At 37.7% G+C, this 25,296-nt stretch overlaps 2 protein-coding genes and 6 non-coding genes across 9 annotated transcripts; 1 reads left to right on the forward strand and 7 right to left on the reverse strand.

Annotated features, from left to right (window-relative positions):
• Window positions 1-795: 795 nt before the first annotated feature.
• LOC103710789 (uncharacterized) lies at window positions 796-6,957 on the reverse strand. Its single transcript, XM_088718756.2, has one exon. It carries the CDS (start codon window positions 1,610-1,612, stop codon window positions 974-976), a length of 639 nt encoding a protein of 212 aa, XP_088574882.1. The 5' UTR covers window positions 1,613-6,957; the 3' UTR covers window positions 796-973.
• Window positions 4,479-4,714, reverse strand: LOC113462978 (small nucleolar RNA Z112). Its single transcript, XR_003386405.3, has one exon. It is a non-coding gene; the product is annotated as a small nucleolar RNA Z112 (small nucleolar RNA).
• Window positions 4,976-5,131, reverse strand: LOC113462976 (small nucleolar RNA snoR2/U65). Its single transcript, XR_003386403.3, has one exon. It is a non-coding gene; the product is annotated as a small nucleolar RNA snoR2/U65 (small nucleolar RNA).
• LOC113462979 (small nucleolar RNA Z112) lies at window positions 5,218-5,448 on the reverse strand. The gene has a single exon (XR_003386406.3). It is a non-coding gene; the product is annotated as a small nucleolar RNA Z112 (small nucleolar RNA).
• Window positions 6,166-6,268, reverse strand: LOC113462980 (small nucleolar RNA snoR31/Z110/Z27). The gene has a single exon (XR_003386407.3). It is a non-coding gene; the product is annotated as a small nucleolar RNA snoR31/Z110/Z27 (small nucleolar RNA).
• On the reverse strand, window positions 6,344-6,444 carry LOC149768128 (small nucleolar RNA snoR31). The gene has a single exon (XR_016400110.1). It is a non-coding gene; the product is annotated as a small nucleolar RNA snoR31 (small nucleolar RNA).
• LOC113462977 (small nucleolar RNA R30/Z108) lies at window positions 6,563-6,666 on the reverse strand. The gene has a single exon (XR_003386404.1). It is a non-coding gene; the product is annotated as a small nucleolar RNA R30/Z108 (small nucleolar RNA).
• A 3,795-nt stretch (window positions 6,958-10,752) lies between the features above and the next one.
• LOC103710788 (protein ORANGE, chloroplastic) lies at window positions 10,753-24,876 on the forward strand. Of its 2 annotated transcripts, none has more exons than XM_008796680.6 (8): window positions 10,753-11,479; window positions 14,015-14,129; window positions 15,207-15,323; window positions 15,442-15,528; window positions 16,159-16,235; window positions 18,096-18,223; window positions 20,782-20,918; window positions 21,311-21,679. In XM_008796680.6, the coding sequence occupies exons 1-8, from the start codon at window positions 11,247-11,249 to the stop codon at window positions 21,386-21,388; spliced, it is 972 nt and encodes a 323-aa protein (XP_008794902.4). In that variant the 5' UTR covers window positions 10,753-11,246; the 3' UTR covers window positions 21,389-21,679. The 2 variants fall into 2 exon arrangements, with proteins under 2 accessions (XP_008794902.4, XP_008794901.4); XM_008796679.6 differs by lacking the exon at window positions 21,311-21,679 and adding an exon at window positions 24,410-24,876 and having other exon boundaries at window positions 10,815-11,479.
• Window positions 24,877-25,296: the final 420 nt, after the last annotated feature.

Here is a 25,296-nt window from a genome sequence, read left to right on the forward strand (position 1 = left end):
TCTCTCTCTCTCTCTCTCTCTCTCTCTCTCTCTCTTAGAGAGAGGGGAGGGAGGGGAGAGAGATATTTCTGTTAAAGTACATTTGTCATCGATATTTCTAAACTGCATGGGGAAACCATGCTGGTGTACTGTAGCTAGAATGAGCTCCTGGTTTGTAGACAAGCATGAATTAATTAACTAATTTCGTAATTAGTGCAAAGACGGGAACACCAAATTCCTATCAATATCAGCAATTTGCACCCGTGTAGGGACCATAGCTTGGTCTAATCCTTGGTGACTCACTCAGTCGCTCCATGCAGTGAGGATATGATAATGGAATATGGTGCCGAGCATCAGAAAAGTCTTTTGTATGTGTCATGTTTCGCAGCAGTTGTAACTTTGTGTCATTAAGTGTTCCATCTCTATCATATCGTCTTCCAACGTAGAATTACACGGCGGACAGCGGTAAAATTCCCTTTGTCCTTTACACTATAGTTGAGCCTAGTTGGTTCATCGTAAATCGCATAACACGTTCTCTTTTTACCCTAGATGTTGTCCGAGTCTATCATGTATATCAAGATAGAACCGGCCATTTTTGCCATGAGACTTGTCTCCTATAGCATCACGCATATCAACATTTGTATTGATTTCTTATCCTGTTATTCAAAAAATTATACTAAAATGATGATTCTTCCACTTCCATTTCTGGCACAGTTTCCCAAACTCAGATCCTTTTTACTGTAACTACGAAGCTAGGGATGGAACTGATAGTTCGTCCTTTTAATGAGAAGACATCAATGATCAATCTGATCCACATGAGATAACACTTCTGTGAAATTTATTTATTCTGGCTTGAATACCTTAAAACAAAGCGTGCCCGAACTTTTCTCACATGCTATATATATAGTAAGAACGGTGTTAGATTTACAGCGGCCAGTTTAGTTGATTTTGTGTATTATACCTCACACCATCTTAAGTAAAGCCAGCCCGATGTTCAGTCATCGCCACCATGCCACGGGAACCATCCATTCCGGGGGCTCCAACCGCCGCCGAAGCCGCCACCCCCGGGACTGCCATATCTGCCTCCAAACCCATATCCTCCGGTGGCTCCACCACCACCGTCGCCGCCGCTGCCGCCTGGGCCGCTATGTCCCCCACCAAACCCGTAAGCTCCTCCGCCGTCTCCATGATCACCGCCTCCACCGGTGCCAAACCCATAACCAGCCGATGGTCCTGATCCAGTCCCGTACCCGAAGCCGAATCCGAAGCCCTTCCCATCGCCGCTCGGAGTCTGGCCGGAGCCCGAACCGAACCCCCAACTGCTTCCAGGGCGTGAGCCCCATCCCCAACTGTAGTCCCCGCTGCCGCCCGGACCGGAAACATGGCCGGAGCCAGTGTTGCCACTCTGGGCACCACCACCACCAGCAGCAGCACCACCGCAAGGCGCAGGCGGCGACGTCACACCCGGTGGATCGGTCTTGGATGGGTCTTTTTCTTCTATATCGTTGGCATGAGTGGGAGCGAAGGACAGGACTGCAAGTAATAAGAAGATGAAGAGGAGGATGGGTGTCTCATGCTGCTGCCTGCTGAGTTGCATTGCTTTTTCTTCTTCGCAGTTCTCCCTTGTCTGCATGTTCCTGTCCGATCGATATATAGAGATGTTCTGGAAGTGCCTGGCCTGGGTGGGAACGCTTGGTGTTATCAGGCGCCCGAGAAAGTGAGCATGGTTTCTTGTGACTGTGACTGCCAGTCTCAAAAGGTGGGTCGGCACTACCCCCTGGATAAGAAGCGTTAAAACTTTCGTCGCACCACCGCCCCCATGACAAGCAATAAAAGATTCGTTTAGTGCCCGTTCCCTTCATTCTTATGTGCTCGACTGACCAACTTGGCCCCAATACTTATACTAAATTCCTACATGGATGCTCTTGCCTTGCTCTGGTCTTTATACAACTCCTTTCATCCAGTTGTATCAACTTTTAAGTTGGTTTTAGTTAGTCTCCGATATGCTTATTGCTTACCTATGGGCTTGGACTGCTGTATCTCTTAATCCAGCCGGCTTTGCTTCTGGAAATCATGAGAAGTATGTGGTGGTTGCTTCAGTACCAAGTCTAGATGACTAGAACTGGCATTTACTAAAAGTGTTATTCCTTTCTTCTTTTTTCTCATCTTTTGGCGAGGGTGAGGAATGTCCTTGGTGGAGGAGCGCATCATTAAAAAAAGGACACGAGAACTGACCCCACGCCGGAGGGCGCCTTCTTATTGTTTGTGATTGCGTGCGTCCTTTCACATGGTAGTGGTTGGGAGTTCGCGGGCAATCTTCCTTTAGCTTCGCGAAGATTTCCCGGATTGTGACTCCCAAGTACCTCGTGATCAACACGTGTCACTCTATTATATGTTGATGGCAGAACAAATTCCATCGTGCCGAGGAATGTAATGAAATCAAAGGCTTTAGATTTAAAGTGGTTATAAGTTATAATGCAATGATTAGTATTAGATGATTTTTCTTTAATACCAGGCATAATTTAGGAGCAACCCTGTTGTGATGATGGCTGTTGTAGGCTATTTCTTTAACATCTTTTCTTCTTCTTCTTTTTTTGGTAGAGTTTACGGCAGAAAACAAAGAAAACTATCAAATAAAAGCAGCAGAATAAGAGGAGAACCAAGCAAACTACAAGAGCGAACAGACTTCCCATGAAAATAAAGGTCTCCCTGGGATTCTCTCTGCAAAATAAAAACCAAATTAGAAGCCCGAATAGAGAAGGTATCCAAAGAAACGGACTGATGTTGAGAATAGTTACTTCATTTTAGAAACAAAGACTGTCCGTAACCCAGTCTCTGTTAGTTTCCGCACGGATAGCAATGTGATAGTGGTTATTATACTATTTTCGGAACGTTCAACCCAAGGCTGTAGTGGACGAGTAGTGCCGTTGTCTCTACATTATCCCTAAAAAGTAAAGGTTTCAAGCCTCTCCAGGAGCTGACCACGAATAGATTTTGACACTGTTGAACGCAAAATATAAGAAAATTTGATGCAGCGCCTAAGATGTCAAGATGTCAAAAGTGGGTAAAACTCAAAGGCAATTGACCATCAAACATGTAAAATTCCGCAAAGCAACCCTAACATATCAAACGTCATATATAATTATGTGGAATGAAGTCCATGTCTTCTCGCACGTAGCAGTGGTTGGGAGTTGCCAAAGATCGCTTGCATCAGCCCGGATGGAACGTGTTTTATTGAGGCAATCTAGCCACAGATCAAGCGGTGGCCCACTCCATGTTACATATACGGAAACCGTAGTATGTCGAGTTAAAACCTATGAACTATCATGTTGAATAGTATGTCAAGATGAAGGCTGTCAAAGCTGGATGCTGCTACTTTAAACAGGGTGCGATATATAGAATTCTAAACAGGCTCGAGCCTCTAAACTCAGGCCTAGGCCTCACCCCAAACTTTAACAAGCTGTTTGGGAGGAAGCCCAGGCGGCAGGGGAAACCAACTCGGCCCAGTGCTGAGCTTCTAGTCTTGGTCATGCAATAGTTGAAACAATGGGTAAAAATTTTGACGATCAATTGCCCAAGTATAACAATTAATGGTAAATCTGCCCATGGCTCATCTAGCCAGAGGCACTACTAAGTTGTTCTTTCTAGCCAGAGTCAAATAAGCCACCATTCTGATTGCACCGTTGTTATCCAAACAATATCAAGCATACAAGCCATTTCATTTAACTACTGCGCCAACAACTCGACCATTGGAAATGCACTTCCTACTGACGGCCACCTTTGAGAACTCGGATGGTCTCATGCAGGCCACGAGGCATGAACATATGTATCAAGGATAGAAATAAGAAAATAATCCACGTAGAAAATATTTGCCCCCATCACTTCTTAGCATCGACGGCTGAACCTATGGATGCTGCAGAGAACTGTTCCAAACCAGATTCTTAAGTCAAGGATGATTGTGGATACCTGGAACCAAGTTGGTATAGGTGCTCCGATGTTTGGACTTTGGATTGCTGTAAGATTGACCAAAATCTTGCAAGTCAAACTGCATTTGAAAACTCTTTTTTGTTAAAGTGGCCATAATTAATACTACTTTAGTATTAAGAGTACAACCAAATACAGCAACGATTTTTATTTGCATGCAAACAAACATGAAAATTTATTTAGCTGTAAAATGCAACGTGTAGCCCCAACTATATGGATATCCCAACTACAGGCATGTATCCAAATGCTAAATAGACCAGATTAATGCTAAACGGAGTCAACTGCTAAGGCCAGAAGTACCTACATACCAAACTGCTGGATGCTATCGAGTTGAAATTAGCAACCAGACTGAAATTAAGTGTTTCAGATATCAGGATTGGGGGGGAAGCAAACAACAAGGATCTCGCATGCTGAAAATGTAAATTCCAATCATACCCCAACCATATCATTATCAAGCTCAAATAAGTAACAATGATAGGACAAAAGACCAAAAGAATTGATTTCAAGCAAAAGGCATCTCTCAGAAACCCCTTTAAAATCATACGAACAGCTGATCCAACAAGACCAAAAATGCCTCCAACTCTCTCTCTCTCTCTCTCTCTCTCTTTCAACAAACCCTAAATTTGATTGGATCTGAGAGGAGGCGAAGAGAAAAGAAAGCGAGAAAGAGGCAAGCTGGGAAAAATGCGACTGCTGATAAAAGTGTCACATGGCACTTCCTATCTTGAGGTACCATCCTCCTCATCAAGATCCAATGTTCTTAATCCAAGCCAATATCAGAAGGGATGTTTAGAGAGGGACTTGGGTGATGGGACCTGTAAACGTGCAGGCATCTCACTCAAAGTAAAAAACAATGAAAAAACTGATAGCGTCTCATAGACTGTTGCAAATTGTCCATTTAGTTTTGCACCAGACTGCAACTGCATATTTTGACAGACAAATTATGATTGTTTAATATTTAAATTTTCCAAAGAACAAATATGATTCTAGATTGGTAGCTGAATAAAGGAACAGATGTAATCGCATAAACCGGCTCCGTGGATAGACAATAACCATCTAATCCACAGGTTCCTATCAACTTGCGAAGCATCAAAACTTGAGTTGATCTTGGCCCAATCATAGCATCTCGGGTCAATGCACCAGGCTACCAGAGAAGTGGCATTGGACCTAAGTGTGAAACTCAGAAACACCAAAGTGAACAAAAAGTTTTTTTTTAAAAAAAAACATAGATAAATCTAAAAACTAAGCACAGTGATCCCTCAGTGACCCATTTAAAATCACACACACAGCTGATCCAATTATCCCAAAACGCCTGCATCTATACTTCTGTTTCAGCTACCCTTCAACAACAAGCTCAAAGTTTGTTTTGATTTGAAATGAAGGGTCTGAGAACAGCAGATAGAAGAGATCGATATACGGTGAAACAGCTGCTGTTAAGTGTCATACCGCACTTCCTATCATGAGGTCATTCCTCCTCATCAGGATCAATTAACCGTGAATCATACACCTAAAAAAACACTACTGAACTAACCAAAAAAAGGAAAAAAATCAATTAGGAGGATGTTAAGATGCAATCACTTGAGTGTTATAAACAGTGGTAACCCAAAAATATATATACAATAAAATGTTGGCACAAGGAAATAACACAAAATAGTTTTTGCAGTTAGTCACATTTGTACATTACAACACCACATCACAGTTATTTGAGAATGATGACCGAAAGATACCCCTAAATTAACAAGTATTGCAGCCATCCAGAAGATACATCAATTAATGAATTTTGAAAGCAAACACCAAAAATAACACCAACATAACCATAAGAACATCGACATAAGTATATAGGTATCATGACCATGGCTCAAGACCAGGGAGTTTAGCACCAATAATGATATATATAAGACTCATATAGCCAAAATATTGATTCGCACCATATGATGGTTTTTATTAACCTCAGCCTCTAATTCCAGCATTGTTTAGAACATCAACATAGGCTTAATGAGCAACTCGAAGGCAAGACGTCATCAAAGTTCAAACCGTATTTTTTTGGTCGGTAAAGTTCAAACCGTAATAAACAACGAGAGATAATTGAAGATACGATCATCAAACATTCAGACAAATTCGACTAAACAATCCCATTAGAAACATCACCCAATGACCAGTGTCGATTAAATTTTAAAAAAGAACGTCGTGCATCAGAGACGTTTTCTCATCAGAACTGAAACGTTTTCTCATCCACAGCCTAGTAAATGGTGCTGTGTAGGAAGGTGTCCTAAGATTTCGTTTCAAGATTTCATCACATGATGAACAATCCCAAGATTTATATACATAAAACAATCAGAACCGAATAATCCAAAGAAGAAAAAGGTAAACTAAAACAGAAACAGATTCGGAAGCAAAAAAAAAAAAAAGCATCATTTGGAATTTCTAGAAACTCAGTTCTTCAAGTGTTGGATTAAAATACTAGCAATTCACCCTTATCTGTTAATCAAATGTAATAAAGCATATCATCCAAAATGGAAACTTTGAGCGAAAAATCAAGTCTTGGAAGGGAAAATATGAATACCAAAAGAAACTTGGGGGAATCATGGTAGGAGAAGATTTACTCAGTGGTGGCGATTAAAAGTAATGGTTCGATTCTGCCAGCGAGCGTCCTCAAGATCTCATTTCAGAAGAGGGAGCTCTTTTATCCTCATCGCAGCCTTCTCCTCTAATCCCCCAATTGGAGATCAAGAAAAATAAATAACAAAACAAAATCATCTAAAATCAGAGAAAAAAACACGGATAGAATACGAAAAACCCTAACCCTAATTCCCTGTGGAGGAGATTGCCCAGTTCAGTGGGATCGTCGAAATAGAGAGATCTGCGATCCGGTCTGTCGAGCTCGAAATTTCCGAGTCGGTGATCCTAAGCCTAATCGAGGAGAGGAATTGCAAAAGCCCTAGATATAACGACGCTACAATGATGCATAGGAATCGCCTTTTGCGTGGTGGGAGGGGAGTGGGTATATATAAAGCTGAGATTAGGGTTTCCATCAAGCTGGCGTATAAAGAGTTTGAATTTGGGAAGGACCGCGTCGTGGAAGGCCCGGTGGGAGCCCAAGCCCAGTTCCCAGGCCTACCGAGTTCTCGCATAGCAAAAGTATCCTAGTTTTTTTTTTTTTTTTTTTTTTATGGATAACTCATATCGGACCAGTACCAATACACCTAATAAAAATATAAAACTAGAAAACAAAATATCTCGAAGTACCTGAAGCAAGTATTCCAGATTTTTGTTGGTATTTTTTTGACCGAAAGAATCATTCATCTTCTTTCAGGATGACACAACATCGCTTCAAAATCTGTGCATATTGGTGAAAAATAGAAATTAGATTGCTTTAAGATCTATGCAAGATATGATCCAACCTGCAAAAGATAAAAGCCAAACCAATACCACAATTGAATTAGGATTCTTACTGACAATTAATTGGTGCTGATTTTGTTATTTTGAGATAATAAAGACTGTTTGCTTCATGCGCATGCGAGGGCTTTGTATTTCCAAGCACCAAATATTTTCTATGGCGAATTAAGTGCTCGAAAAAATGCTTTTTGGATTAAAATAAGTCCGTCCGATATATTGAAATATTTGCACGAGATATTGTTGGACATAGAAAATCAAGTTCTAGATTAGCTTCTTGAATGAATAACCTGATTTTTTTCCGTAATGTTTGATAAATCGCATCACTTAAATTGTGCTTTCATGACCCCACTTAGTTGAAATTTTATTTGTTGTATGCTACGAAGTTTAAATTTATCAATGAAAAGTTGAAACTAATTATTTGACTGTGCAAGTAATGGAAGCCTTTCAATTGTCCCTACCAAAGCGAGATTTGTAATGGAGTACGAAGATATCAATTGAAGAAGCAGATGGTCCATGACAAAGCAGTCGAAGAAGAAGGAGACTGAGCACCAGCAAAGTGATGAAACGAAAAAGAAAAAAGAAAAAAGAAATGGAAGGGAATTGGGGAGGCCAAGCATATCAATACTCGAACGTGCTAAAACGAGACCCAAGGACTGAGCTTGTTCAACACAACCCATTGTCAATTGAACTTTCCAACCTCTTGTTTTTATATAGGGTAGGAAGGTAGGCGTAGAGATCCATTTTAACTTTTGCTGATCTACACCCAACCTATGTCAAAAATCAGACCCGTCTCAACCATGAGTCACAAAAGCGGATCTAAATTTCCATTGAAATGAACTTGGACTAGCTATGTCTAAATCTAAGACAACTCCATTGCCCCAAGAACTAGCCTCCAAATACAGGTTTAGGCTTTTAGCTTGGATCCCAGCTGATAGAAATTATCGAGGTTGCACAACTAATCCACTATATTTCTCAATTGGATTGCACCAATCCTGATTGTTGTATCGGTTGGAACTGTCTAGAGATCAATATCAATACTCGATTTGAAAAGCAAATTAGAACATATTTGGTTGGAGGGAGTTTGGCTTTAAAATAGGAGCTGAAATGAGTCTCATTCTACTAGAATGCCCTTGGTTTTAATTGAAAGCAATAGAGATCTATATTCTATTTAAAGTTCACTTCTAATCTTGATTGTTTCGGAAATGAAATCAATTGGCAATCTGGGTATGCATCACTAATCAACAGAAATAGCAACTCAAAAAATGTACTCAGCTGGCATTGTGTGTCCTCGATATTCTTTTTGAATTGGTATGGTGAAGGGTGCGGCTTTATTAAGGAGAGCGACAGGTTCAAGACGCACCAAGTGATTTGATTTTTATTATTATTATTATTATTATTTTTTGAGTTAGTGCAGCATTGCCATCTGGCTAAACTTGGTTCATGGCTGTCTGAGATTTGTAACACTGGTTTGAGGAAGTGATCAACCAGACAAAACCCACTTAGTCCACGTAAATCCGTCATGTTACCCGCTTTAACTGGCATCCACGAACTCTTATGTGCCAAGATATTAGATAAGAGATAGAGAAATTTAAAGCAAGAAAAAAAAAAACTTGGAAAGAAAAAAAAATCTCTAAGATGAAATAGACAACCTAATAATTTTTTTTTCAAGTTATAGAATTGATAAACTTCATTAATAAAAATCATGTTTCTATTTAATTTTTTTAATTAAAAAAATAGATGCAAGGGAAAATATGATAAAATAGAAATTTCCTCCTAAATGTTCACTCTATAATGCCCGCCCACTATGATTTTTGTCTGTGGGAGTGGCCTTCCCAATGCGAAAGCAAGTCAAAGTCATTTTCTAAGCAGTATCTCTAATGGTGGTCGACAAGTTTCCACAACGGCTGTTTGGCGCCACTCGCTCAAATCAACGGGAGAATTGACCCAAAGATACCATGGGCACAAACACAAGCAGGCCATGAGACTACACGTGTCCGCGGCCAAATCGTTGGGCAAGGGATCTTTCTCAAAAAATAAAAAATAAGTATATACATAAGGTGGTGATTACAAGCATGACAATATCCTTCTCTCATGTCTCAATCTCCGTCTTCATAGCGTGTAAACACCCACCTCGTCGTCCTTCACAATTTTATTCATACAGTCATGACCTCATTCTCTGCCAGATTTAACTATGGTTCAAAATTAATCCAAATTATCTGATCGGATAAGCAATGACGAAGACGTGCTATAATTTTTTTTTATTTGAGAAGAAGGAGAGTAATGGGAGGAACCCACGTTACTCATCAAATCTTGTTCAGATCTATGGCAGGATAAATACTATTTTGGATACTAGAATTGTTTGTTTAGGCTATTTGATTGGCTAGAGTAAAGTCCGGGATAAAGCAGAGCGACAAAGCTGAATAATCCTAATCAAAATTTCTCGATCATAATTTTATCGGGTGCTTTCGATTTTTTTGGAATTCCAAGGTACCTATTCCCTTAATTTGCTTCGTTCTATTATCAAAAAAGGGTTTACCATAATAAAACTGAATGGATAAATTAATTTCATATATATTCCATGTTATTTAGAAACTGCTATATAATTCTACTAAGAAAAGAAATTGCCATATATAATTCTACTAAGCCAACTCCCTCCAATGTGTTGAAATAATCTTCATATGTAGCATCAATCTTGGCGTGCCATATCTTACATGAAACTCTGTATCCGTTGGAGCGGGATCCCAAGCATTACTCTACTTGCAAATCAAATAAATCCAACAAAATTGCATCATATATCTATATATATAAGAAAAACCTCCCACCGGAGCGACAGGATCAATTATGAGTCCAGCATGTGATGCCACAAGTACCACCTCTTTTCTTCTCTCTTCTTTCTGCTTCTTCTTTTCTTCTTTTCTTTCTTTCTTCCTTTCTTTCTTTCTTTTTTTTTTTTTTTACAACAATGGCTCACCACAATCTAACATGAGTACTATCAGCAGAGTCAAGAGAGAAAAGATGACACAGAGGGGAAGAAAAGGGGTCAGACACAATCCACAAGATCTCTCCTGAATGATGAACAGCAAAAGAGGCAATCCAATCAGCAATATTGTTTGCCTTCCAATACATATAAGCAATCTGGATAGAACGACATTCGAACACCAATTTCTGGATATTCCTGAGTAATGGATGGCCATTGCTCTGCCGCTCCCTACTGTATCCAATCAGTCACTATGAACAAATCTTCCTCTAGAACACCCCTGATGTAAGCACTTTTTTTATGTCTCAATATCGTACCAATACTATATTAATATAATATTAATATAGTATAATTTTTTTTTAGCATCTTGGAAATCGATACATCATTTCTATCGAATACCGATAGATTGATATAGTACGGTCGGATACAGAGTACCTTGTTTTCTATATCTCCCTCCCGTAGAAACCGAGCTTTAAACGGCAGCATCTTGACTAGGGCTCCGAGCTAGAATTCACAATTCCCAAGGCGTTGTGAGATACCCGGTTCTAAAAATTTGTATTTATATAATCTCTCCGGATTGTTTATATATTAATATGTACACACAAAAACAAGAAAAAGAGAAGCCCACCGGCGCTCGCTCGTTTGTTTGTGGCTCCACGTATCGCCACTTCTTCCCTTTTCGTCCTCCCTTCTCCCCCGTCTTCCTCTCCCTCCCCGCCCCTGCATGACAAAATACCCAAATCAAGAATTCTTCTAGCCTTCTTCCATCCCGATGGCTTCCGAAGATAACTGGAAAGACTGAAAGAGTGAAATTAACCTGATAGCTTCCTAAGATCCAGAGAAAGAGTGGAATTAGAAGGGGCGGAGTAATATTATTTTCTTTGTTTTGGAAAGGAAAGGAGAGGAGAAGATGCTGTGCTCGGGCCGGATACTGACGTGTTCGTCCTCCTCGCCCACAAAGCCTTCCATCCGTCACAATCTGAGTTGCTGGAGATCTGCTCCGCAGCGCCTGAACGCGAGGCACCCGCCCGCCCTCCTCAAATGGAGATCCATGGCTTCCGACGACACGTCTCCTTCTTCCTTCGCCCCCTCGGTCGAGTCCGCCGCCGCCGATTCCTCCGAGAAAAACCCAGCCGGTGCCGGGTATATAATCCCTTGATTTTCTTTTTTTAAAAAATTCCAGCAGTTGGGTTTGTTTTCTTGCTTCTTTTTAGCGGATTAATTCTTGATAGTTTTTAGTCACACATGACAAGGTGCTTTCTTTCCTGATGGAATGATCTTCTGCCCTGTTGGATTGCTCCGTATCTTTTGGTTTCTTTTTTTCCCCCCATTTTGGTGCGCCTATCTTTGGTTTTGTTCAAGACAAGGCCGCACGGCCATATTCTATTATCCTCGTCTTAAATTAAGCTCCTCTTCTAATGCGATTTAGGTCATTTAATTATCATGGCCACAGACCTTTACATGTTTCATTGTGATTCAAGATTTTCAAGCTGTCGGCAAGATACAGATTTTATCGTCTGTCCTATTATAGGACTACATTTAGATCTTAGGAAAGAGAAAAGGAAGGAGAGACTTCCTGACTTTTTAAAGTTGACATGTCGCCTGTCTTCATACCGGTATCATTCTAGTATAGTATCAGTACATGCTATCATACGAGATGGCAAGACATACCGAGTGTCGGTATGGTATGAGACCATATCAGTTTGGTGCTAGTATGATACGGTGCCGATGGTACGGCAAAACTTGGTTACACTTATTCTTGAAACTGCTTGCTACTTCTTTAGCATGATGCATCTAGATATTCAATATTTTTACAAAGATTTTTACCTTCATAGAACTTGATTCTAGAATTTCTGCAGCAATATGTTATCTTGATTGGATGCTGGGTAATTAGGCCTTCCTCAAATTCTTGAGTCCCTTTGCTCAAGTGTCAGCCAGTGATGGAGCCTGGATTTTGCTTTAGGGGGACAAGACAACACTAAAACTGGAGCTGTAGTGATATTTTAGAATAAGATTTCTATTTTAGATTTTGCGATATGAGTGTAATTCATAGTTGATGTACCACACCTAAATCAATTTTTATTTTTTTTTCTGGTGGGACCTAAATCAGTTGTGTTGCTTTTATAAATTTGGGTTGCTGACACTATCATTTCCATCTCTGGTTAACATCACGAGTAGGGATGCATATTGGGTGGTTTAGGTTGGGCAATAGATGGTCTCTGGCGCACCTCAGGTTACTAGACACTTGGTCCAAGCTTAGTCTGGTCCTGTACTTAACCCGACATGCATGAGCCCAGGTTCAACCCGACAAGTTACAAGTGAGCTTCGGTTAAAATCAGGCTAGTCTAAATTATTAACAAATCAAAATTCAAAAAATATCACTCTTATTCATCCTCCATAGTCATATTTATAATTCCAAATCCATATCAATAATTTACATACAATCCTTAATTAGAAAAACAATTTCTTAAGTGACTAGTAGTTTTACCTATGTGATATACAATTTCTAATATTACATTTTTACTATATTTGTGTACTATATATGCCAGATATATTTGTACATGCTGTATAAGTATTGGGATGAGCTAGGTTGGGCTATCGAGTTATAAATGACTAGCCCAAGCTTGCCCGATTTTTTAATCGGTCTAGAAGTTTGTGACTCGAGCTCAGCCCACTTCACAAAAATATTGACCTAACCTTCTTATAATGTGGGCTAGGTCAAGTGGACCAGGGGCTGGCCTGACTCAATATGCATCCCTAATCACAAGCATGAAAACAACTAGAGAAAGAAAGTTTAACAAACACTTAGGTTTCTAATTATTTCCAAGCAAAGAGAAGAAATGAAGATAAAAAATAAAAGAACTAGCAAAAATGAGAGAACCTGTGCTGATGTAAAGACGCTGTTGTCTTCTTTCTCCTCCTCAGTCCCCCTGCCCTCTCTCTCATTTTACACTCAAAGTTCCTTCTTCCTCCGTTGCTTCTTTCTTCTTTCTCTAGCTTTCCAATTATATCTGATTCTTGAAAAGCAAGAATCTATTTGGAAGAAAGCTGGTAGGAGAAAGATGTAAGTATTTCTTAGAATTATGGGGTTAGAGTTTTAATGGGGTTGGGTTGCTCTCTCATTTATTTAATTATTAAAAACACATGTTGGTTCGTTGAAATTAGAAACAAATAAGGAACTGACATCTCCCTCTTTTGAAATTCACAAAATACTAACAAATTTCCCATGATTAAGCAGTCAATTTTATTACAACTTTTAAATTGTAGCCGTATCTATTAGTTGCTAAAAAAATATAAAAGGGGTGTGCGTTCGTGCGTGCGTTTTTCTTTTTCTTTTTCTTTTTTTTGGGTGGTGGTGGTTGGGGGGGGGGGGGGGGGGGGCAAAAGAATATCTGATTTTTAGAAACTTAATTAAATCCTAAATTTTAAGGGTGGGCATTTTCCACCCCCCTGCCCCTGCAACCCCCTGGCTCCGGCCATGGTTTCATTGCACCTTGCATGTAATTTGTGATAGTGATTATCGTCATATAATGACCGCTTGATGGTATTTGTAATGAGCTACAAGAAAGCATGCTTGATTCAGAAATATCTCAAAACTATAATTTGATTTCAAATTGAACTATTGATCCTTTTAACTCTTGCTAATTTGATAATGTGATTTTATTTGAGCCCATGCAGGTTTTGTATCATTGAAGGACCTGAAACAGTTCAAGACTTTGCTAAAATGGAATTGCAAGAAATTCAAGACAATATTAGAAGCCGTCGAAATAAAATCTTTTTGCACATGGAGGAGGTGTGTTTTTGTTAGTGTCAATAAGTGAGAATGAATTCAATGGCTAGGATCAAGTTGATTTGGTCAGTATTAACTTTTGTTTTTTTTTTAATTGGTAGCATATTGTAATGACTTATGAACTTTCCTCACTACCTGATACAGAAGTTATTCTTCCAGTCTGAAAAAGCATAGTGTAATGGATGTTGATAAATACTTATTTTCTTATTGATAAATTAATGGATTCATCGTGAAAACATATTGATGCAGCATGCATGATAACTAGAAAATTTCTAGGAATTTACTATTAAAATTTATATTAGAATGAGTAAATGATGCATTTTTCACAAAAGAAGAGAGTAAATGATGCATTTACTGAGCAAAGTTGATCTCGATCAGTCCAATGGTATTATCCATCATTCATTAATATCTTGAATATCTTGTGCTCGCTCTGTGAGTTGTATATTACATGCACCAAAATCTTTACTAAAACTTGTGATCAATGTCAAGAAGGAAGAATGCCAAATCAGTTCAAGTGTTCAACAATTACTCTTGTGAATAAAGCCTGTCCTGTGCGAAAGACTTAATTGAAATAGTGGAATCAGAAGTTGCAAATCATAATTAATTGTTTAGATCTAAGTTTTATGATACTTTGAGCAGAGAGAGAGAGAGAGAGAGAGAGAGAGAGATGAATGTTCTAATAAAAGAAAATGTGCAGACTAGCCCCATCACTGGTGCAGGTCCCATCTTTTTAACTTTAGGGGATTCATTCGTGATACTAGGTAGGTAATTACTTGAGTGACTGAAAGAAAAAGAATAGATTATTGTGGTCGATTGAGTGTCAAAAGAAATGGAAAATTATCTCCAATTGCTCTTCTCATAATAGTATCAGAATAGGAAAGGACACTAAGAAATAACTTCTGGACAATCAAGACAAAAACTCCATTCTTTTTCATAACAGTGTAAAATAATTGGTCCATGAACTTAGAGATGAATACACTTCCTAGTATCAGAATATTTAAAGATATCTAGTAAGTTTGCGAATTCTAATTTGTGTATCTTAATCATGCTTCTTCAACATCCTTCTTTAATTCATTTCAGGTTCGCAGGCTGCGGATACAACAAAGAATAAAAAGTGCCGAACTTGGAATATTAAATGAAGAACGAGATAATGAACTTCCTGATTTTCCATCTTTCATTCCATTTTTGCCTCCCTTGGTGAGCTTTTCTGTCTTCTAGGGGCAGCTTAGTTTCAGACTGGGCTTTATACTTGATTTTGAAAGTAGGATGTTCTTTGTCAACTAACTTGAGTTTAAATCTGCTGTATTTGAAACAGACACCAGCAAATCTAAAGCTGTACTATGCTACATGCTTCTCTCTCATTTCTGGAATTATCATCTTTGGTGGACTTCTGGCACCAACTGTAAGTCTTAATCCTAGCTCAGTTGTTCAATAATTCCTAGTCATACAAAATTTGGAATATGGTTAGTTTTACTTTGAAATCTTGTTCTTTAAAATCCATGCCAGTTAGTCTTGGCATCAGCGTTGTCTTTATTTACATTATAAGCTTTCTTTTTATCTTGTATATGCCATTGTTTAATCCATTTCAAAAGTAAAAGGTAAATGAGTAGGAGTAAATTTATAGGAAGTCATTAGCACTACCCAACCAATTCCAACTTTGACTTTTTTAACCATCAACTTTATTCTTCTTCAGTCTCCACCACCAACCTATCCATGCCATCTAAGCCACTGTACTATGTCGGAGAGGTGGTAAGCATGCTATTGGACGATGTTTGTGGCAAGTGAATGATGACAGTGAGGAGGGATAGGTGAAGGGGAAGGGTTGTGCTTGTAAATTTGATGATATGGAGAATTTAGGCCATTTAGCTGCCTCGTACATTAACTTTAGAAATAAAATATTTAGTTCTATTAAGTGATTGATGGATGAACTGAAAAACTGCAATCCTTTTTTCTTCATGCTTATAATCACTTTTCTATAGCAGACAATCATATATAGATCTTGTTAGTAATTTAAATTGGTCTGTTTTTCCAGCTGGAACTTAAATTGGGATTAGGGGGCACATCTTATGCAGATTTTATCCGTAGTGTGCATTTGCCAATGCAATTGAGGTACTCCCTGTCACATGGCGATCTGTTTTAGTTAACTTATTCTCATACAGCTTTGTATACATGCATACACATATTCCTTCAAAAATGTTGAGAATTAGAATGTGCTATGCATATAGATTTACTTTTACATAACCAAAATTGTAATTTGTTAATAAGCCATATTCCAGGTTCAAACCAAGATTATTCTCATGAGGGGCAGGGTTTTTATTCTTTCCCCTTTCTCCAAGATTTTTTATTGACAAGTAAATATATTCTCCTGGTCCAAGGCTTTTGATTGAATGCTTTTAATGATACAAGTATACAACTATAACTTTATAATGGCTGCGAACCAAAAACTGTCAGGTCTTGAAAATTTTATAATTGACTGCTTTTGAGCAGCATAAGAAAAATCAAATATTAAACTATTTTGTTATATCAACTGTTATTTGCCACTGTAATGGTGCATAACATTAGCAAAACAAAATAACAGCATTGGGGATATTTTAAATCTAAATAAAATTATTCCATATTTTAATATGGATGTTAGAAACATTTCAAAATAATAATCAGCATTAGATTCTTTGTGATTATCATAGTTATATGGTGTATAATTGCTAAAGTAAAATAACAAGGGTGGTAATATTTTATATCTAAATAATGCTATTTTATATTTAAATATGATATAAGAAACATATTTCAAAATAATAAACAGTATATAGATTCTTTGTCATAACTCTTAACCATAGTTGTATGATTCTATAACATAGCAATGGCAGTTGTAACATTATAACCATATCTAAGATGTATATTGGCTGTCTAAATCTTCCCAATCATTGATTGCATACACAACTAGTAACAAAGACTTCCCCACTTAGGATGCATCTTGATGTACTCCAACATCATGAATTTCCTGCTTCTGCATGCTTTTTTTTTAATTACAAGTAATGATTTTATAAAACCTGGTGTTTGGTTGCAAACAGCAATTTCATAAAGCTCTAAAATCATGAATTTTGCAATATATGCTTCAAGAGAGTTTTTTTATATCTACATTTTTCTTTTCTTCCCTTCTTGGAATTTATCTTTTCTTTTTTGGTAAAGTTGGAATGTATCTTTTACAACCAAACACCTACAAATCTCAGTTCACAAAGTTCAAAAAAAATATAGAAAGGGATAGATTATTTCCTTTTTTTATATACACCCTATACAAGCAGCGCTAGAGAAATGCCATCACTTGATAAACAAATTAGGTAAACAAACCAACAATGGAATTGCTATTTGCAAGGAATTGTAGAAAACTAATATGAAATTTCTCTAATTTTTCAAAACTATTTTTAGAGGGCCTGATGAATTAGAGTATTGCTGCATGTGACCGATGTTTATTAAAGGGATCATTTTATTGCACATGTAGAGCTTGCATACTATCTGTTGAAAGGCCCAAGATCACTGTTATGTAGGAGCCATTCAAATTATTTCTCTTTAGTTCTGCAAGAGATGAGCCTCTGAGCCTCTCTCACATGCAACAGAGATTTCAACAGATGCAGTTAGTTGTTGATGGCTTTGTCAGTATATACCTTTCGTGCAGCTGCTTTCATTGTCTGCAGATCATAAAACTATGGAATTCATTGAGCTTCTGACTCTATAGTGATTGTTTTAGAAGACCTTTACTGTAGAATGCAGGACTTTTCTTTTTCTTTTTCGTTCCTGAACACCTTGTTTGAACCCTTAGAATAACCATGCTTATTGTGCTCCTGTGGTTGATCTTCAAATTAGCTTTCTGGAGGTAATGATGTGATGGGCCGCTACAAATTACTATGTGCTCTTTTGAGCATTCGCAGAGGTCTCTTTTCTTCTATCACTGAATTTTTCCTTGAAAATGTGCAGTCAGGTTGATCCAATAGTAGCATCATTCTCAGGGGGAGCAGTTGGAGTTATCTCAGCCCTAATGGTTGTGGAGATTAACAATGTCAAGCAGCAAGAGCACAAGAGATGCAAATACTGTCTGGGAACTGGTGGTCTTCTATATCCTTAACTTTCCATTAAGACATGAAATCATATAAATAAATCTTTGATATATCCTAATGTAGGTCTCTTTTAAACTTGCAATATATAGTCTTTTGGAACATCGGATATAGTAAAAAAATTACGTGGAAAATGTTTTGAAAGCTCATGCAAGACCTATGTTTACAAACATTCAGGCACCTTGCAGTATTTATCAGGCTTGAAGGGTAGTCCACTTTATATTTTTTGGTTGAAGGGATATTTGTTGGGGAATAATTTTCTTCTATCTTTTACTTTTGATCAGAAGACAAAGTTTTCATATTCATAGCTTTATGGGAAAGAATTCTTAAAGGGCTAATAGCCCTTGTTCTGCAACTTTAGATGATACCATGGTAATTGATTGGAAGCTGTAGCTTCCTATAGATCTCATGTGGAATAGCAAACAGAAAGCAAAGGGCATGCGGTTGCTTTTAACTGTTCTGCTACCAATATAATGTTGTTAGCAGTGATGCTTTATCATAGTCTAGGTTTCCAATGGCATGACGCATATGACATGTTCCTTTTCCTTCCTCTTCTAGATTATTTGCTTAATGGTTATTGAATTGTTAGTCTAGATTAGAAGTAGATGTATTGGTTAAAATGGAACGGTGAACATGTTTCTAAACCCCCTATTCAAGACAATTGCTTTTGTCCTTTTTGACTCTTATAGCTCTAGAAAAGCTGGAAGCCACCAAAACAGTGGATGGGTCAGTGAAATAGGCCCATGACTTTGTCATGTTGCAAATTTTGTAACATATATCTGTTAATGGATCATATGATTGGTGAGTTGACAGTTAGTTTGTGTATAACATGAACACTTCAGACAATTAAAATCAGTGCAAATAGATCTGGCTGGTTCATGACTGGCACCTGCAACAAAACTCTTTTTCGGTTCTAGGATTTGGGTGAAAAACTCATCACTAGATGATCTTGTCTGGATTCAATGAATTTGATGGACTATACACAATATTGTTATCATCTTCTTTTAGTTGGGTATGTTGGAGTCTTTTTGAAGCTGGATTCGCTGTTGTCAATGTTGTACCTGAATGGATCTAGGTTTGGATGCAAACCCAGACCCATCAATGCAGTTTAAAAAAAGAATAAAAAAAAAAAGAATTGGGTTGATGCTGGGGTTATATTCCACCTACTACAATATGTAATAATGATGTCTGCCTTCTTGATAGGCAAAAACAATATAAACAATTCTGAAAACTAAGAATTATGACAAGGAAGTTTTTCAAGGAAGTGTTTTTGTTAAACCATCTTAAGCAATATGACCAGAATCTGTTGGCAAGGGTCAACGTTTTAGTTGTCTTGATCAGGATGTAAGTGATGCGGATTAAAATTTGGAAATGTAATGGCAGTTCTCACTATATGAAGAATGGTGCTTTTTTTGTTTCTTGTTGACAGCATATGTTGCAGGCCAGGATTCATTGGAAAGGGTAAGCTTCTAATAGGATTCTAATAGGATTGAAAAGCATACTGCTTTTAGGAAATTGGTTCAAGAAGTACTATGTTTGTTAGTTGACAAAATCTTATTGTCATTAAAACAAGATCTTTCTGTGTTCTTTTAGTGGTCAAATTTATGATTTGCAGTTGTTGGTCCTTCAATGTACAGCTGCGATTATGATACTGTGTCCAATCCCCATCCATTATCAGGAGCTGGCCAGATGTTATAACCTGTACGAGTGGTGAGCTGGATCCACCCAGTACTAAGCAACCAAAGTGTGCTTCCTTTTGCTACTTGACTGGTAGGAACTTTCTCAGGGATTTGTTAGAAATGTTTTAAAGTTTTCACTTGGAAAGGATGGAGCATAAGTCTGTCTGGTTGGTCATGTACAACAAGGCATGGAGACACATTGGTAGATTTGCGGCCTGCATTTGGTGGCACATCTGTAAAGAAGTGGTGAGACCTAAGAAAAAATAAAAGAAATTAAGGACTAAAAAGCCTCACGCTAAGGATCTGGCCCTTTATGACTGTAGGGATACAAGACTTGGAAAACTTGTTCCAGCCTTCCAGTTGGACAGTGCTTGTTGTGGACATTGCTTGTTGGTCAGACTTAGAACTGTACTCTGTTTAGTTTCTTTAGCCCTCTACATTGGAACCCATCAGGAGGTTGAGAGACATGGGTTCCAACATTGTGAGGCTGATGGAAGATGATTCCAGCAGCAATATTGCATCTGAACATTTCTATCTGGCAAACATATGGCAGACATGCTAGATATATGGAGCTAGAATGGATTTGTTCCAAGTTTTTTTTTCCTTCCTTTTTTTACCTGTAGCACTCTTCATTTTACTTGTTTTCCATCTATCTAATAGAAACCCTGCTAGTTAACTCATAGGATATATTAAAATTGTACAAGCATAATTTCAGCTGTTCTCAAGATCTTAAGCTATCCATTATAGGAAAATTCTCGCACCTTGATCAAGATGATATATATGTTAATTTAACTTCATTGCCATATGGAGCTTGCCCTTGAGTTGCAGTTAGAAGTATTATCTGATAATATTGTCTCTCTGTTGTTCCAGGATACCTTGCCTGTGCCCGCTGTTCGAGCAGTGGAGCTATTGTTTTAGTTGAGCCTGTTGCTACAGTTAATGATGGCGATCAGCCTTTATCACCACCAAGAACAGAGAGGTGTTCGAATTGTTCAGGGTCAGGAAAGGTAAGACATTATGCACATTACATTGTGATGCTGATAAAAGTTAACCAATATGTGACTATTATATCAGCTGAGTTGTGGTAATTATAGCTGACGTTTTTGGTTCTTGTTTGTCTATTTCCTAAAAGCAATGAGAAAATATGATAGAAAAATCATGTATTTTTTCATGGGACTTGATAAAAGCTATTGTTAATTAGATTTCCATGACCTATAGAGATGTATACTGAGAGGCATTATCTAGGCTTCACTGAATCATCTCTATTTGCTCTTGGTGGTTCGGAATGGATGTTTTATACATCACAGCCACTTGAGACATTCTGTTTCGCGGTCGCCCCCCACTCCACCACCATTTTTCATAATGGGGATTCGTATAATCTGTGGCTTATTGTTTACAGGTCATGTGCCCCACATGCCTCTGCACAGGGATGGCAATGGCCAGCGAGCATGACCCCCGAATTGACCCATTTGACTAAAGGTGCATGTTTCTATTCAACATAGGGACAAATTGAGATGCAAGATGTTCTGTACAGATGCCATAATTAATGACCAGTACTTGAGTTTAAGGATGAGTTCCTAAGCAACCCTCTGTTTTGTATCTATGGTACGCTCGACTTCATGATAGCCAAAGAGGCCACATCTTGCATAAATCAGTGTTGAAGATCTAAAGTTCATCTGATTAATTATCCATTCAGTTTGTGCTTCTATCTTGGCATATGTATCATAGGAACTTAGAGAAAATATCAAGTTTTCTATCGGTTTGCTGATATTTATTCTACATTGCGATGAATGTCCTATTGCTCTCTGAATATTCTATAGCCCTGGCTGCTGAAAGATTTATTCTGTTCTATGTGGAAGCGGAAGATTGCATGCTCCTCTTCTGGTAGTCTCTGCTAGCTTTGGCTGCACACTATTTCTATTACCGAGTTTTTAGCTTCGATACACTGAGCATGCTGTAACAAGAAGCAGCTACACACCCACACACACAAAAAGAAGTGTACATTTCAAATTCTGGGTTTCTTGGCGGACATTGCGGAGATTTTGGCACTTCTTCCACTTCACATTTCGTATTCCTGGTCTGATTCGATGATATTGTCATCCTCTTATTGCCTTTACGAGCATGTGATGATTTTTGTAGTCCAACACATTGCGAATCTTATGAAGTATGAGAAAATGTGGTCTGACTTGTTTTTGCTTGCAGTCTAGAATGGTCATGATAATGCCTACTCTAAATGCATCCCATTAGTATTTGCTTTATTTGTACCCGCATGATGCATGTCTGAGTTACAAGTGGAGGCCTGATATTAGAATTTTTTCATGCTACTTTTGTTTAAAGTAAGGCTGCAAATGGATCAAGTTGACCTGTGATCGGACCTGCTTAGACCCGATCCAGATTCGGTGCAAGGACTTGTAGGGCTGGGTGGGGTTTCAAATTTGAACTCGTTCCATATTTTGGATCGGGTTTGGATTATTGAGTTATGACCCTGATTATTATATGGGTCTAATTTGGGTCTTCTGACCTATTCACCCGAGCCAACTCAATTTGATGAAAATTATGTAGTTTATTGTTAGCATGCAATTGAACATATTTAATTGTGGAATTGTTTAACAGGAAAAGTAGGCTAAAAAACTCAAGATCATAAATCATGGAATCTTTAATTACCTTTGTTGTTATTCTTTAATCTTGTTTCTTGTTTTACTTAATGATTTATAAAGAATTAATCATTGAACATGTTGTATCAGTTTATTCTAATTGAAGGTTAACCTACATACATATTTTAGCATGTAGAAAATCTGTAAACTTCATCTATGCACAATATGGTAGAAATGAAAGCATAGTGCTTGGAAGCACTAGGAATTGTGTAATTTGTCGAATTATTTAATGGTGGCAAATTAATTGGTTTGAAATAAATGGTGTCATCAATCCACCGGTCCAAGCTTCTTGATCTGACGCTATTCATATGATGGAGGATATTGTGGCAAACTAAATAGCTAAGTAATATCTTTGGATAGAAAGTTTGATATTTAGAATATAGATTGATATTGTGACCGGTTTAGTATTCTATGTATACTTTGTTTCCGTATATTAGATGTCTTCAAATATAATAATTGGTATAATCCTTAAGAAATGCCTGACTTTTGGAACTCTTTTTAATTGTTTTCAGAGCCTTGTTAAAAAAAATTATTATATTAAATGTGTCATAATATGCTTCCAAAGAAATATTCATATTTTATGATGAGGCTAGAATTTGTTTTGCCAAAAATTAATTTTTTTTTCATTTTAGAACTCCATGTGTGGCTCGATTCGGATCCATTTTTTTTGAGTTAGGAATCGGATTATACATGGGCCCGATCGACCTGAATGACCTCTTGGATGAAAAATTTTAACTCCGACCTAACTTAATTCGATCTTCTATTGAGTTGGGTCTGGGATCAACATTAGGACCCGAACAAGAAATCATGTCGAGTTGGGTCACTCATGATCCGATCCGACTTAACCCATGTACACTCTTAGTTTAGAGGTAATGCAATGAATTCATAAATGACATTCATTTTGCATAATGTTGGGCATGCGGTGAGGCCTGGAAATTTTTTAGAAATTTTTATCCCGCGGGAAGGGATGCTGGATCCTCTCTGCTAACAATAACATAAAGACCACCGGAATCTCCCAAAAGCGTAATATTAGTAATCTAGCATTTAGCATGTTTGGGGTAACATGAGAGACTATGGACGGTTGTGATGCCATCTTGCTGAAGGTTTTTTTTTTTCTTCTTTTTCTCTGTTCTGAATTGAGAGAGACGCGCATCATAAAGATCAGAGTATGTATAATGGTGTGAGAGCACAAACGTGTGTCACGATAGTCATTGGACCAAAGAGAAGTTTGCATTACAATAGAGAGATGTCTTCAAAAACAAAAAAAATATTGTAAGATCATTATCAAGAAAAAAAAACTACATAATTGAGATCCATTTTTAATGAGTAATCCAAAAATTTGCATCTTGTAACCTTTTTTCTTCAGAAGGAAAAGAACATTAATTACTTGTAAGCATGTAGAGCCATCTATTTTACAAATAGGAAAAAATCCATCCGTTATATTTGCCTTTTAGGATTGAAATATAATGCTTGATTCAGTGAACCATAAAGCAGAGTGTGCATTTGCCATGAAGAAGCACAAAATACTATTTCATTTGATTCGAAAAAAATTACAAATTCAAGAATTTAATGTGAAGTTTTACTCAATTGAATCTTAATTGCACTGTCCTTTTTCTTTTTTTGTTAACTTTATCCGCAAATATATATACTATATTGCCTCTCGGCTTGACCTAGCAAAGCTAATCTCCTAAGGAATCGTTGGCCTGCCGGCCTCTTCAACTACTACTCTCCTTTTTTGTTGGATTTCTCATGACAGTAGTAAAGGCTAATTTTGATAGGTTCCTTCAATGGAGCGTTTTCTGTGGCTTTGTTATTGGAGAGTAATGGGAGTACATCTGCTGCAGGATCCAGATATTTTCATTTTAGCTGAGTTGCATGGTGCTTGGATGGAGGCTAGTTTGCAAGGATCGATCTCCGAGCTTCAAAGATTTGGATCAAAGGGGATTCTAGAATGGCAGCAAAGCTTATCAACAGAGTTCTTATCATGCAGATGTAATTTAACCTTGAATTCTTATTGCTTAATATTACTTCAATGCTACATTCTTCCACATAGAAGTGCATACCCTACATCTGCAGGGAAGGCAATCAATTGGCATATTGGCTTTCCAAAACAAGAGCTTTAAGCAATATCACTTATGGACTGACCACTTTCCTTCAGCACTTGTTGAGAAAGCAAAAGTTGAAAGTTGATGCTAGCACTAGTTTATTTAGTAGGATTGTTAATATTTATCCTTGTACAGTAATGGGGAAAAAACTTCATCTTTAAATACTATCTATTAATTGTCTAGTATATCTCGACGAATTTAAATCATATTAATTGCATTATCTTTATAAATAGCAAAGCAAACTGGATTTGAATGCTATGAGCTGCAAATGCCGATTTGCATGTCCCATTTGATTTGTAGCTGGGATCCACATATTATTCAAAAGGCGCATGTGATTTACTGTTTGTTTGCTATAAAAATTGGCTGTCTTTCCTTTCAAATGGTGTTTAGACCTTCTTCAATTGATGTACAAATTGTTTTTTTTTTATATATATAGAATTGCAGCAACTCTTGTGTGTTAAACTAATCCCCCTCGTGCCACATGGACTTGGAAATTGTTGACTTACATGAAATCACTCAAATTGGAGTTTATTCATGGACCTCAATCAACTATATATACATAATTGGTTTCTAATTGGACCTCTCCAATGACCTCTCCATGACGGTATCACTATTGATGGAATTAT

The sequence above is a fragment of the Phoenix dactylifera genome, chromosome 3 (assembly GCF_051530095.1).
Source record: "Phoenix dactylifera cultivar Ajwa chromosome 3, Ajwa_hap1_PhDact_Kaust_v1.1, whole genome shotgun sequence".
Taxonomy (NCBI): Eukaryota; Viridiplantae; Streptophyta; class Magnoliopsida; order Arecales; family Arecaceae; genus Phoenix; species Phoenix dactylifera.

What these genes read in the sequence shown, in the direction of transcription:
- LOC103710789 (XM_088718756.2), bottom strand. Translation starts at nt 1,612, where the DNA reads ATGCAGACAAGGGAGAACTGCGAAGAAGAAAAAGCAATGCAACTCAGC.
- LOC103710788 (XM_008796679.6), top strand. Translation starts at nt 11,247, where the DNA reads ATGCTGTGCTCGGGCCGGATACTGACGTGTTCGTCCTCCTCGCCCACA. An exon ending in TTCCATTTTTGCCTCCCTTG is followed by an intron (nt 15,324 to 15,441) that starts GTGAGCTTTTCT and finishes TATTTGAAACAG; the next exon opens with ACACCAGCAAATCTAAAGCT. An exon ending in CATTTGCCAATGCAATTGAG is followed by an intron (nt 16,236 to 18,095) that starts GTACTCCCTGTC and finishes GAAAATGTGCAG; the next exon opens with TCAGGTTGATCCAATAGTAG.